This window comes from Sus scrofa, chromosome 14, assembly GCF_054392235.1.
Source record: "Sus scrofa isolate SSC_HxYL_T2T_F1_AM1 chromosome 14, Sscrofa_HxYL_maternal_Yorkshire_Landrace_v2.0, whole genome shotgun sequence".
NCBI lineage: Eukaryota > Metazoa > Chordata > Mammalia > Artiodactyla > Suidae > Sus > Sus scrofa.
The window spans coordinates 146,771,835-146,785,247 of record NC_139396.1 but is presented as its reverse complement, the minus strand read 5'-3'; the positions used below and the strand labels follow the sequence as shown (position 1 = coordinate 146,785,247).

General features: G+C 43.4%; 1 protein-coding gene across 22 annotated transcripts in view; it reads right to left on the bottom strand.

The window, feature by feature from the left end:
• Positions 1–1,126: 1,126 nt before the first annotated feature.
• PLEKHS1 (pleckstrin homology domain containing S1) overlaps positions 1,127–13,413 on the bottom strand; it is a 35,910-nt gene continuing 23,623 nt past the window's right edge. For 6 of the 22 annotated variants that reach the window (XM_021073327.2, XM_021073329.2, XM_084994351.1 and 3 more), the window contains 6 exons: positions 11,636–11,761; positions 9,391–9,536; positions 8,384–8,548; positions 7,544–7,645; positions 5,967–6,102; positions 1,127–2,420 (listed from right to left, as the gene is read on the bottom strand). In XM_021073327.2, coding sequence (XP_020928986.2) covers positions 2,241–2,420; positions 5,967–6,102; positions 7,544–7,645; positions 8,384–8,548; positions 9,391–9,536; positions 11,636–11,761 — 855 coding nt within the window. In that variant the 3' untranslated portion in view covers positions 1,127–2,240. Of the gene's footprint in view, positions 2,421–5,966; positions 6,103–7,543; positions 7,646–8,341; positions 8,549–9,390; positions 9,537–11,635; positions 11,762–13,413 lie in introns of all 22 variants that reach the window. The other 16 variants (XM_021073324.2, XM_021073326.2, XM_084994350.1 and 13 more) reach the window with 5 other exon arrangements.

Here is a 13,413-nt window from a genome sequence, read left to right as displayed (position 1 = left end):
GTTGGGAAAATTTGATATGCACCAACACTAATCATTTATTTTTATAAAAGCAGGATGATGTTATACCTACTGTACTGCAACTTTCTTCTTTTATTCTTTGTGGGGTTTTTTTTTTTTTTTTTTTTTTTTTTGGCTGCACCCACTTGGGACATGTGGAACAGCCCAGGCCCGGGATGGAACACATGCCACAGCCTCGACCTAAGCTGCAGCTGTGACAACACTGGATCCTCAACCCGCTGAGTCACCAGGGAACTCTTCTTTCCTTCTTTTATGTTTTTTGTCTTTTTGCCTTTTCTATGGCCGTACCTGAGGCATATGGAGGTTCCCAGGCTAGAGGTCTAATTGGAGCTGTAGCCGCCGGCCTATACCACAGCCATAGCAATGCGGGGATCCGAGCCGCTTCTGCGACCTACACCACAGCTCATGGCAACACCGGATCCTTAACCCACTAAGCGAGGCCAGGGATCGAACCCAAAACCTCATGGTTCCTAGTCGGATGTGTTAACCACTGAGCCACGACGGGAACTCCTCTTCTTTCCTTCTTAATATGTTGTGATCATCTTTCTTAATCACACATGTAAAACTCTGAACATCTGCACAATGTTCAAGTATAGGTAGCCATCATAATTAAGCAACCCCCCAAAATTTTTTTTTTACAGACATCTAGGTGTTTCTCTGTGTGTATTTCTGTAAGATAGATTTCTGGAAGTAGAAACAGTAGGTCAATATTCACATGTCAAATCATTATATAGTATACCTTAAACTAGTACACTGTTGTATGTCAATTATATCTCAGTAAAAGTGGAAAAAAATGTGGTCTTAACTCCAATCCAGCAAAAAAAAAAAAAAAAAGGAAGAGGGGTTCCATCGCAGAGCAGTGGAAATGAATCTGACTAGGAACCATGAGGACACAGGTTCAATCCCTGGCCTCGCTCAGTGGGTTAAGAATCTGGCGTTGCCGTGAGCTGTGGCGTAGATCGCAGATGGTGCTCGGATCTGGTGTTGCTGTGGCTCTGGTGTAGGCTGGCAGCAACAGCTCTGATTAGACCCCTAGCCTGGGAACTTCCATATGCTGAGGGTGCAGCCCTAAAAAGACACAAAAGAAAGAAAGAAAAGAAACAGTAGGTCCAATGCAAATGATGTTTTTAATACTTTCTATACAATTTAGATAACAAAACGTGAACTGTCTCTGAGTGTCTCATCTATGTGCTGAAGGTCTTTTCAAATCTAAATCCAAATACAAAGTGAAGATCAGGTGGGGGAAAAAATGTAATTGTAATGTACACATGTAAGGATAACCTGACCCCCTTGCTGTACAGTGGGAAAATAAAAAAAAATTATTAAAAAAAAAAAAAGATCAGGACATTTGTTTCTTAGAGCTGGTTTTAGATTCTTGATTCTGCCACTAACAAGCTATGAAACCCGAGCCACAAAGAAAGTATATCATTAAATGTGTGAGGCCTTGGTTTTCTCCCCTGTGAAATGGCAACACATTAAGACCTATTTTGTGAAACCCTCTTTTGCTCTGTCATTCCCTGATTTGATTCATCCTTCATTTCTCTGTGGTTTTTTTTAATTATGAAAAAAGACTTGACTCTTTTAGCCTTCAAGGATCGATTATTTAATGCATCAATTAGTTAAGACCTTTCAAACTTAGACATGCTAGGCGACTCTCTTACTGTGCAGCAAACAGATCGTTGCTGGATATAACCTTAAAGCTGCTTCGACTTCTAAATTGGTTACTGGATCCTTAAAGATAATTAAGGTAATTATTGATTCCAAGAGCTTGGCCCTCTGGGCTATGGACATAGTAAGTGGCAGGAGGTGGCTGGGAAGTCAGATATGGGATCACATCTCTCTCGGGAATCTCGCTTTCCTGGAATGAGTACTTCCAGTGGTCCATTCTTCAACAAAGAAGAGATAACGGAGACCATGACCTCACAGAAATGCAAAGCACATTGTAGATGAGAAACTTACCCAATCTCTGTCTGTGGTGTTTGGGACAAAATCTGAGCTAAGAAGCCTTATATTTTCACTGTGTTCCATCATCACTACCCCACTTGGTCCTCTCAACAGCCCTGTTGCAATAGCCAGAGAAGGGATGGTTTTTCCCTTTGTTAAGATGCAGATGGAGAAGTTCAGAGAGATGCACCGACTTGCCTCCTATCACACAGCAGGGAGTGGCAGAGCTCAGCAGAGTCCGAGTCTGTCCTGGATCGGTGGCAATGGACCCCAGCATGTTACTCGGCAGCCCCTTTCTGCTGACCCTTTTTAATGGCTGGGCTCCTCTTCAGTATCTTCTCCAGTGCAGATGTATCCAGCTGAAAAGGTATAACACCTTGATCTTTCAAGGAGCACGTACAGGCTTCAGCGTGGAATTTCTCTGAATTTGGGATCCGACCAATGGTGAGTTTTACTTTCTAAAACACAAGAAAGAAGAACGTGAAATGACTAAAGATTATCTCAGGGTGGCTTGTTCTCAGTCGCAGTCTGTCCTTCACGCCCTTGGAAGCTCAGTTTTGAAGCAAATCTGGGCTGGAGGAAGCCAGAATGACGTACACATGCAGGTGGAAGATGCATTTTTATTCTCTGGCAGCCACAGGCCTGAGTCTTCAGGGAAAAATTCCAGAGAACATCCATGGTGCCCAAATGGGCCCATTTGTACCAAGAATTAAAACACCTCTTGAAACTGGATAATCCAAGTAAGTCCACCACTCAGGACTAGCCCCTGACAAAACTGGGAGGAAATTAACTTCTGTGTGTTTCTCCTGCGATCCAGACTCCCTCCCCTTTCACTTGCACAACTTCTCTCCCACCTTTTAAAATCTCACGTTCTCTCTCCTCCCCGTCCCTACCTCACACTCACCCCCGATTCCCATTTCTCTCAACTTCATTCTCAAGGAAGGAAAGTACATCTGCTGGGTTCAGCTGCTCTAAAATACGAGGGACCCTTGGCTGTCACATCATCCTCTTTCCAACATTCTTTTTCCATCTAGGGGTCAGGGATTTGAATTTTGTGAAATTCAAATGAACCAGAGATTCATTTTTAACATAAAGAAATAAATTGTGATGGAACATGATGGAGGATAATGTGAGAAAAAGAATATATACTTTTCTCTGGGTCGCTTTACTGTACAGCAGAAAGTGACAGAACACTGTAAATCAACTATAATAAAAAAAATCTTAAAAAAATAAATATGCAAAAAAGGAGCAATAAGTCAGTTGTGGCAGGGGTGGGCAAGTGGGGGAATTTTTTGATGTTCCAATAAGCATGTTGGTGAACACCTCATATTTCTCAATAGCATCTAGTTATCCAGGAGCGAGGGTGCTGGCAGGATGAACACAGGAGAAACGCGGTTGCTCCTGACCCACACGTGATTCCACAGTCTAGAAGGCTGGTTTGATAAACTGCAGTTAGTGACACCCAGGTGGAGTTCCTGGATCCGATCCCAGGCAAAAACGCTTTCCTTGGCTTCGGAGCTGATGCCTGGATCTTCGGATCAGAGTGTTGTTTGGGAACTTTCAAAAGTTTATATTGAACGCTTGGCCCCAGTGTGGGTCTTTGGCAGAGGAAATGCGTTATAGTTACTAGATTGTTGGGCTGGACCCCCGAAGGCCCCATCATGTTCACCACACAAGCTCCTCCCTGAGTCTTCAGAACCCAAGCCAAGCATCCCCTTCCCAGAGACACCTTTCTGGCCTCCCTCAAATAAACTTCATGCTTCCTCTAGATCCCAGGGCCCTCTGCTCGTCTCTCAAGGCTCACAGTGTACTTGTCACTAGCACATGACATAGCTATTCTAGCCACTAACCTGTAGGCTCCTTAAGCTCAGGCTGAGGCCATTTGCATAGTTCTAGGTCCTAGCACAGGATCCAGCACACAAGAGATGTTCAGTAGATGGCGAGTGAATGAATGAGTCCTTGCTCTGCTATTTATCTTGGACAACTCACTCCTTCTCAGTACATTTCCTTATTTATTTATTTATTTATTTTTATTACTCAAATGAATTTATCACATCTGTAGTTGTATAATGATCATCACAATCCAGTTTCACAGGATTTCCATCCCACAGCCCAAGCATATTCCCCCACCCCCCAAACTGTCTCCTCCAGAGACCATAAGTTTTTCAGTGTCTGTGAGTCAGCATCTGTTCTGCAAAGAAGTTCAGTCTGTCCTTTTTTGAGATTCCATCTGTCAGTGAAAGCATTTGATGTTGGTGTCTCATTGTATGGCTGACTTCACTTAGCATGATAATTTCTAGGTCCATCCATGCTGCTAACATTTCCTTATTTATTTGTTTGTTTGTTTATTTATGTCTCTTTAGCGCCACACCTGTGGCATATGGAAGTTTCCAGGCTAGGGGTCAAATCAGAACTGCAGCTGCCGGCCCACACCACAGCCACAGCAACTCGGGATCTGAGCCATATCTGTGACATAACCACAGATCATAGGGAAATGCTGTATCCTTAACCCACTGATCGAGACCAGGGATCAAACCTGCATCCTCATGGATACTAATGGGATTCGTTCCCAGCTGAGCCATGACAGAAACTCCCGTTTCCCCATTTAGACAGTAGGGGTAGTACCATTCGTCTAACCAATGAGGTTTCTGCGTGATGCAGAAGAGATAAGATAATCATAATTTATAATCATCTTCTATAATTATAAACTCTCGAAACTGGAAGACATTTGATAGATTATCCAGGACCCTGGTTTTCAGGAATTTTAAGCCAAGTCACTATTTCTGCAAGGTGAAGTAACATGACATTTCAGTGTTTAAAAAAAAATAAAGATAAACATTCACTGTTCTCTCTAGTTGAAGTCCTGAATGCCAACCTGTTCCCTCGCCTCTTCTCCGGCCCCATCTTAGGGGTCCAAGAAGTACAGTTTGAAAACCAACCCTCTCACTGTAGAGAGAGAAAAAAAAATGAAAATTACTTGTCATAGAAGGAAGTGATTTTCCCAAGGTCATATGGCTCCTCAAAAATAAAAACAGATCAAGAAAGGTATTAAAAATATGGAGAATAAACTAATCGCCAGAAACACGGGGAGCCTTTTTTCAACATGCACACTTGGTATATAGTCACATGTGAGGTAAAATTCCTATGACAACCCTGTAAGGAGGGCGTGTCAGTGTCTGAGATGAGGAAATGGAGGTTTGAAAAGCTAAACCTGAGAGTTCCCGTCATGGTGCTGTAGAAAGAAATGCGACTGGGAACCTTGAGGCTGCAGGTTCGATCCCTGGCCTCGCTCAGTGGGTTAAGGATCTGGCAGCTCGGATCTAGCATTGCTGTGCTGTAGGCAAGCAGCTGTATCTCCAGTTAGACCCCTAGCCTGGGAACTGCCATATGCCACAGGTGTGGCCCTAAAAAGTAAAAAAAAAAAAAAAAGCTAAACCTGTAAACCAACCATAATGATGGAAAAAAATCATTAAAAAATTTTTTAAAAAAGCTAAACCTGTTCAGCATTCCTCAGCCAATAGTAGCAGAAACAAAAGAACTAGTAACTATATTGAGCGCCTAATGTGCTCGTCACTGTTCACTGTTGTAAGCATGTGACATACATTATTTTATTTAATTCTCCAATAACCAGTGTTATCCTTCTCCCTAATTTTACAGAAGAGAAAAGTGAGACACAGTTTGGTTGAGGCAGGTGGGATGTAAACGCTGCGCCTTCCTGATTGAAGCGTGAGGTCTTTTTGGCCACGTCATGCTGCGTCTGAGGTCCTGAATCCATCTGGTCAGTCTCCTAGCCTAGTGGTCCTCCAAATACGATTCTTTAAAAGGGTCCTAAAGTAACATTTTTGTTATTTGCACTTCTTGAATGAAGTATTATTCTCTTAGTTACACACACTGGCCAAGCATGGAAGAGTCTCATTTGTCTTTAGAGTACAGTTCAGACACCACCCGGGACCTTGATCTTGTTCCTCTTTGGCCCCTGTCAAGGGCCAGTCAGCAGGACTCACCTCCCTCTGGATGGACCGGCTGAGAAACAGAGAGACCTCCTCTAGGTTCTGGGGCCTCAGGTCATTCACGGCCAAAAGGTGATCTCCATGAAAAAATAAGCATCCCAGGCGCGGGGGGCCTTCCCACTGAGCCACACTGCAATGGGAATACAGCATCCAACACAAGCGTGAGAAGTGATCGCTGGGAGTGCAGGGCCTAGATGGGGACACTGGGGCGCGGTGTGTGGGGGGGTCCTCACGCTAGTCTGTTGCTACTATTACTAGTTTCTTTAGCTAGGTTGCATCACATCTGAAGCCGTCGAACTGCTCTTCCTTTTTTTCTTTTTCTGGCCTCACCTACGGCATATGGAAGTTCCCACCAGGCCAGGGATCAAATCACAGCAGCATCTGCGACCGACACTGCAGCTGGAGGCAATGCCAGATCCTTAAACCACTGAACAAGGCCAGGTATTGAACCTGCATCCTCATGGGCACTATGTCGGATTCTTAATCCACTGAGCCACAACGGGAACACTGATTTCCTTTTTTATTTGGAATATTCTTTCCTCTCTCATGACTCTTGGAGTCCAACCCTTCCTCCGTAGTCCAGCTCCAACAATACTGCCTCAACAAAGCCCTCCTACATCACACGTCCTTTAATTAATTTCTCCTGCCTCTGGACTTCTATTGCATTGTGTAATCACCTCACTTATTGCATATTTAAATAAAATGCATTTTATATGTTCTTGTTTATGTAGCTGTCTTTTTTCTAAGCTGTGAGACCCCAGAAGTATGGTACCACCTTAAAAAAATTTTAATATCCCCCATCAACAGAAGGTGCTAAGTATTCATCAAAAGTGAGCACACAGTGATTATACAATGAATAGCTAATGAACAAATCAATGAATTAATGGATGAGGAATCTCAGGCACAGAGGATGCCGAAGTTTCAGTCTAATATGTATTGAGACAGATTGTGGGAAGTTTGGAGAAACGGAAGGTTGGGGTTCCTGCTGTCTTACAGAACTTATAATTGATGGGTAATGTTTACTTTACATTAACAAGCTTTCCTCCCTTATAAAACTGTAATGTTCCATCAAAATGGATTACAAAGTCTTTAAAAGAATGTAGGATTAAATAAAGTGATCACTCTAAGAAAAATTCTCTTCCACACAGTCTTCTATGTCCAAGTTCCTGACCAGTAGGTTTTTAGCTGGAAGTCTTCAACCCTGATGTGCCTCTTTCTTCTAGATCTTAGATCCTTGTCGACCTCACCAACTTTGCTCGTTCATCAAGTACTCATTAATCCTTGATTGGCAATGATTTTCTTGGACCATATACATTCCTGCTCACCTTCAAAAAACCAGACATTTGCTGCTTCCTGGACTTCGGGGTCCTCCCATAGCCGCTCACCTCCTGCTGACTCTCCTATACAACATCCTCATTTCTGCCTCCATCAAAGGCCGTTTGTGACAACCGCAACACGAGAGTCCCAGTTCTGCCTTCAGTTTTATCACATAGAGTGCTTCAAAATATAATTGTTGCCTTCGTGTCATCCAACCCCATTTCTAATCAATAACCACCAAATCTGCTACCTACCATATCCGTCCTGCAGCTTCTCTGAGAGCAAGATAGTTTATGACGTCAGCAGGAGAAAGGAACACGTTCAGCATCTCCACTTGGCTTTCGTCGAGGATGTTACTACGAGATAAGATGTTAGAAAAGTCAGCCAACTGTCAGTGGCTCCGAACTATACTCTCTGAGTGGACTTTGGCCTCTGACATCTGAGATGGTAGTTCCCAGTTAAAGACTGTCCAAAACATTTGGGGAAGAAAATGAATTTAAATTACTCATTAATGCCCCCCACCCCTCCTGGGATGTGGTAATGATGGAAGACAATGGAAAAGGAGTGAAAAAATGGACTAAGTTGATTACATGTCATATCAGTTTGCACATTTCTTTGCAGAAGAAGACACTGAACAGAGTTAAACTTGAGAACAGTCTCATCAAAAGTTCTTGGCATCATTTAAAACCTCAATGCTCCCCTTCCTAGTTATAACCAAACCGCAAGTAGCTTGCATGCCCATAATTTTAGCAGTAAAAGCTGGGTGACATGCTACCCAGAGCAGTGGGATCCAAGGTTCCAGAACCTGAAAGACTAGCTAATGGAGAATTTTTTAAGTATTTGCAAAGGCCACCCACAGCCCAGGGGACCACTTTGTTTCAAGCTCTGTTACTCACTGACCTTGGCACCACATCAGTGAGAAGGGGGAAGCTGGTCAAATTCTTGGCTGACTTGGCGATTTTTAGGAACTACTTTAAAATGTGAATTCTGAGTACAGAAGGAAGCCTGCCTTGCTCTATGAGCCCATAAAGTTTTAGAAATTAGAACTTTACTTGATTAGTATAGACAATTGCACAACAGTTAGAGAGGCCGACCCCTTTTTGTCATTCGTGGTCTGTGCTTCCATACTGGCAGGTGAAAGACAAGAGCTCGTTCCTGAGGCTTGTCCTTGCAGGTCAAGCTCCCCATTCTGGATCTCTGCAACCGTCTGGGATTCCTCTTTGCTATCAGCAGACTCCTGGGACATCTCGTTGAAAAGACTAGAACGTAAGAAGGTTACACAACCTCTTTTTTCCTTTTTTAAAAAGTTTTATTGAAGCATAATGATTTACAATGTTGTGATAGATCCTGAATTCTTTTTTTTTTTTTTTTTTTTTTCCTTTTAGGGTCACACCTGTAGCATATGGAAATTCCCAGGCTAGGGGCTGGATCAGAGCTGTAGCTGCTGGCCTATGCCACAGCTACAGCAATGCTGGATCCCAGCCACATCTGCAACCTACAACGCAGGTTGAGGCAACACTGAATCCTTAACCCACTGAGTAGGGCCAGGGATTGAACCTACATCTTCATGGACTCTATGTCAGGTTCTTAACACACTGAGTCACAACAGGAACTCCCACAAAGCCTTTTTAAGCATGTCTATTTACAGTTTTCCACAGTGTGTGAGCCAGATTTAAGTAGCTAACAGTCATTTGAAAGCTAACAAGGTTTTGAAGTATGTCCAGCCCTCAGAATCACAGCCACAGTTAGAATCAAATCCAATAAACTTTCCTTCTAAAAATGGATAATGGAGTCAAAATAGTCCTTTCCATTGGAAGGGTTTGGAGACAAAAGTGAGAGTGTGAGAGACATAAATGCAAAATAGAAAGGAACTACCTCAGGAGAGAGGCCATGTCCTGTGGGCGTCACTAATGGTTTTCTATGGGTAGAGAAACCATTCTCACTTTTTCTTGTTTTGAGATGACTAAATAACATGTTGAACTTGGTCTATGGTACTGCTTTTGTGTGACGATATGAACTATTTCAATGCACTGGCAGCAATCATTCCTAGACCCAGCACTTTAGCTAAGATTGAATTTGAACATATGGCAGTTTTACTTACCAGGATTTCATTGACATGTACTGGCGCTCAGTGTTGTTGGAGGCCTGGTCTGGACGACCAGGTTCAAGGGTTTCACTACCAGGTTCAAGGGTTTCACCAGGTTCAAGGGATTCACCAGAATCACTGGCAGCAATTATTTTATCCAACTAGAGACAGAGGAATAGACATGAGGATGCAAGTCTACCAGTAGGCCAGCTGCCCTTTCATCCCCTACATGATGATTCTGGGCCCTGAAACAGGACATACAACTTCTGCTGGATGAACACTGGTGCTCCCTGTGGGAGAATGAACCTAGGAAGCTTCTGGCAGGTTCAAAGTCTCTTTTCTTCTCCTGGATTCCCCACGCTTCTGATACAGTGTTCAATTGGACTGAATTGCTGTTTATTTTTCTGTCTCATCATTAGGCACTTAATGCCATGAATGCCTTTTCCCATCCAGTGCTACTGTAGAGTCACATCGCCTGACTGGGTCAAAGGCTCTGACACAATGCAGAGCTGGCCTCAGGCTGCTCTGCTCACTGGCAGTCAAGCTGCTTCAAGGGGCTGGACCAGTGCTAGAAAATACTATCCCCTGGGGGCATCCCCTTAGCCCCTCAGAACTAAGTCATTTGGAGCAATGGTTTCTCCAAAACCCTAAGGACTTTCCATTGCCTGCCTCACAGATTCACCATTAACTATCATTGGAACCTTCGTTCCTGTCAAGCCAGTCTTCCCACTGTGCCCCCTACAAATGGTGCTCTTCAAGTGCCCATTTTCCTCTGGTTTTCTTCACCTCAACTGCCCCCTTTTCTCTCCTGTCTTAAGAAGCTGTTTTCAGGCCTGACCTGAGGTCCCATGGCCCCTCTGATCACCTTAGACACAGCCAACTTCTCCCTTCTCTGAACATGTATGGCACAGCTTTGTACTTAATTTTTGTAATGGTCTTTTGGCTTGGTTTGATCTGCTTTGCCAGGCTTTGCATCCCGTAAGGTACCTGGCAAATTTCAGGCACAGGTGCTCAGTACCACCTGACTGGTAGGTTGGATGGTCAGGAAAGACTAGTTGTCCTCACTGTGGCTCAGAGAACACTGGCATGAAAATAGTTTTAGTGAAAGAAGGGTCCTGTGGTCAAAGGAAAGGCTGTGTGACATATGCTGCCTGGTTATTAGTAATGCACTACCATATATGAAAGGCTCTGAGAATTCTGCAAGTAAGAAGCCTATGTAAGTTACTATGATTTGGTATTTCCAGATTTTTTTTTTTTTGACCCTAGAATGCTTCTTTTGTGTGAATGTGCATCACCACCTTATAGAAAATCTCCCCATTTGGGAAGTGCTGCACCCTCCATATTTGGTCTTCCTACCTCTCTTTTCCATTCTTTTCTCTCTACCGCCCACCTCAAATATAGCTGCTGAATTAACAGAACCAGAAGTTAATTCAGCTTTGCCCCTTCCTAATTGAGAAGCCATCCTGCCTCTCATGTTTTCTGCAGCATGAAGTCAGCTTGACAGTCAAGACCCATGGTGGTCTGGCCCTCGCCACCCCCCCCAATATGTCACCCACTCATACTAAGTTAGAGCTCAACTAAACTACTCATCATATATGTATCAAATGTCATGTTGTGTTTTGAAGGCTTCTCTGACAGCAGTGGAGACAGAAAATCTATCCTTTTTCTGTTGCTTCCAGAGCTCTCTGACTACGTCTCTGGTGGAACATGTCAGGGAGAAATTGATAAGACTGTAAGCTCTGAGGCAGGTGTGATATCAGGTCCTTCGTGGCAGCCACCACACCCAGCACAGTACAGGATAAGCACATGGAAGGAGCTCAGTAGTGGCTTTCAGTTGATCAATAGACTGCACCACACAATTTATCACCCAAGGGTCTTACTGTTTCCACCCAGAGTGCATGCAGAAAGTCTCCCCAAGTCAATCCTCCACGTCCCAATTTTGCCATCAAATAAGGTCAAATGTCATCTCCATGAAACCTTCCCTAGCCTTCTGTCTGGAAGTTAGCCCCACCCCGCCACCTACTACCCCTCGTGTGCTCCGAGCATGTTACAGGCAACTCTATTCAGCTTGGAGCGCTTTCTGTCTTGTTCCTACTAAAGTGGATTCCTATGAATGTGTTCACATTGCAAGCACATCACCTGTGTCTGACCCGCCTCTGTGCTCCACTGAACCCAGTCTTGTGTCCCAGGCACAGGGCATGGCAGGGGTTCAGTAAATATTTGTAGAAGGAAGAAGTGACTAATGCATGGAAGGGGTTACCTCTAAAAGAATACTTCGAGGATTAAGATAATAACTCTCTTCTTTTGTATCTTGAGTGGTCTCTGACAAGAAATCATGTGGTAGATGAGTTTGTCTGAGTCCTGGAGAACTTGTTTCCATTAAATGCTAAATAAAGAAATGAAAACAGAATTAATGCTTTTTCTTTTTCTTTGCAAGAGACAGGATTAAACGACATGTTTTCTAAGAAATACATGATAGATAATTGGGTTGAGAACACCTTCCAAGGTTATATCCAGAAGTCCATACCACTTGAATGTGTCTCTTGGGTCTGGATCATCACTAATAATATAAAAATACAAGCCTATCTTTCAGGCTTTTTTCTACCATTGGCACCTGTAACAAGTGGTTGGCTTTGGTGGGTGGTATTCAGAATCCTCCACCCTCATCTTTTTCTAGTTTTCATCCAGGGCTGACTGAGAAGGTAATTAGCCTGGAGACAAGTCACTGCAACTCTTCCCTTTCTTCTCAATAGTCCTCTTTTGTGTTCTGCTCATATGCTTCTATTGTTTGCAGAGCAATGCAACTTTGTAGCATTGATCCAGTAATAATACAAATTACTGGCTTCCAGGTAATCTAGATTCAGCCAATTCATGCTTTGCTCCCGGACAGATACAGGACACTTTACAAAGTAGCTGCTTTGCCTGGCAGGAAAATTGTTAAAAGTACAATTCAGTTCTTCCAAGAACAATGCCTTAAAGGGGGTGGGGGAGGTTGAACAAAACCTGAGTGTTCTCTAGGAAGTCCTTGAAAGAAAGTAATTAAAAAAAAAAATAGTTGTACTTAAATAGTGTTCAGTCTTTCTAGCTGAAAGTTCACAGCGCTAGGTCATGCCAAGCTGGGGATGAAGAAGGGTTCTGACTTAACTATACCAACAGCAACAACATCCAACAAAGCAGATGGTACGCTGACCAGCGCTAACTGAAACATCACTGGGTTGGAATAAGCAGTGTGAAAAAGCAAGATGACCCATAATATTATCTTTAGGGAGATGGGCTATCAGGAGCAAAAAGCAAGAGGCATCTGCTGAAAAGAGTGATCCTTCTCAACCCCATTTCCTACCAGCTTTCCTACAAATACCAAATGAAGTATTTGGCCTGGTGCATTTGATATGCCCCCAAAAGCTTTTAAAATAGCTGGAGAGCTTCCAACTAGATAAAACAAGAGACTACATCCTAATAAGATGTGCTTGGTACCGAGGAAAAAGGGAAAGTCAATGGTTACAACCTCTAAGGGACAAAACAGTATCCATGGAAGGAGAAAACAACACTCAGTCCATTAGTTAATAATATTCAAAGTTGGGAAGACTGCAAATCCGGGAGAGCTGAGAGTGCAATTACAAATCACTTTCAAGGGCAGATGCATTATCATTTTTTCCTCAAAAGGACTTCACTAGAAATGAAGTTGAAGCCCTCCCCCCCCCCCCCCCCAACACACACACACACACACACACACACACACACACACACACAGAAGTAAGACTGCTCTGGGTAAATATAGGAAATTAGAACTTTGATTTTGGCCTCAGGAGTACAGATGATATAGCAAAAAATCAAGTTTGGGGCATTTTTTACAGAGGTCCTCTGTGTCCTATGGGTGAAAGGAAGGAAAAGGCTGCCAGCCAGGCTTATTCACCTGGAGGGAATCTCCACCTGACATACCTGGATGCAGACTGAGGAGTATCCAAAATGAGTGAATACATTTAGAAGTAGGCAGGGTGAGCAGTAAGGCTCATTGTGGCAGGGGAAACAGACTAAATA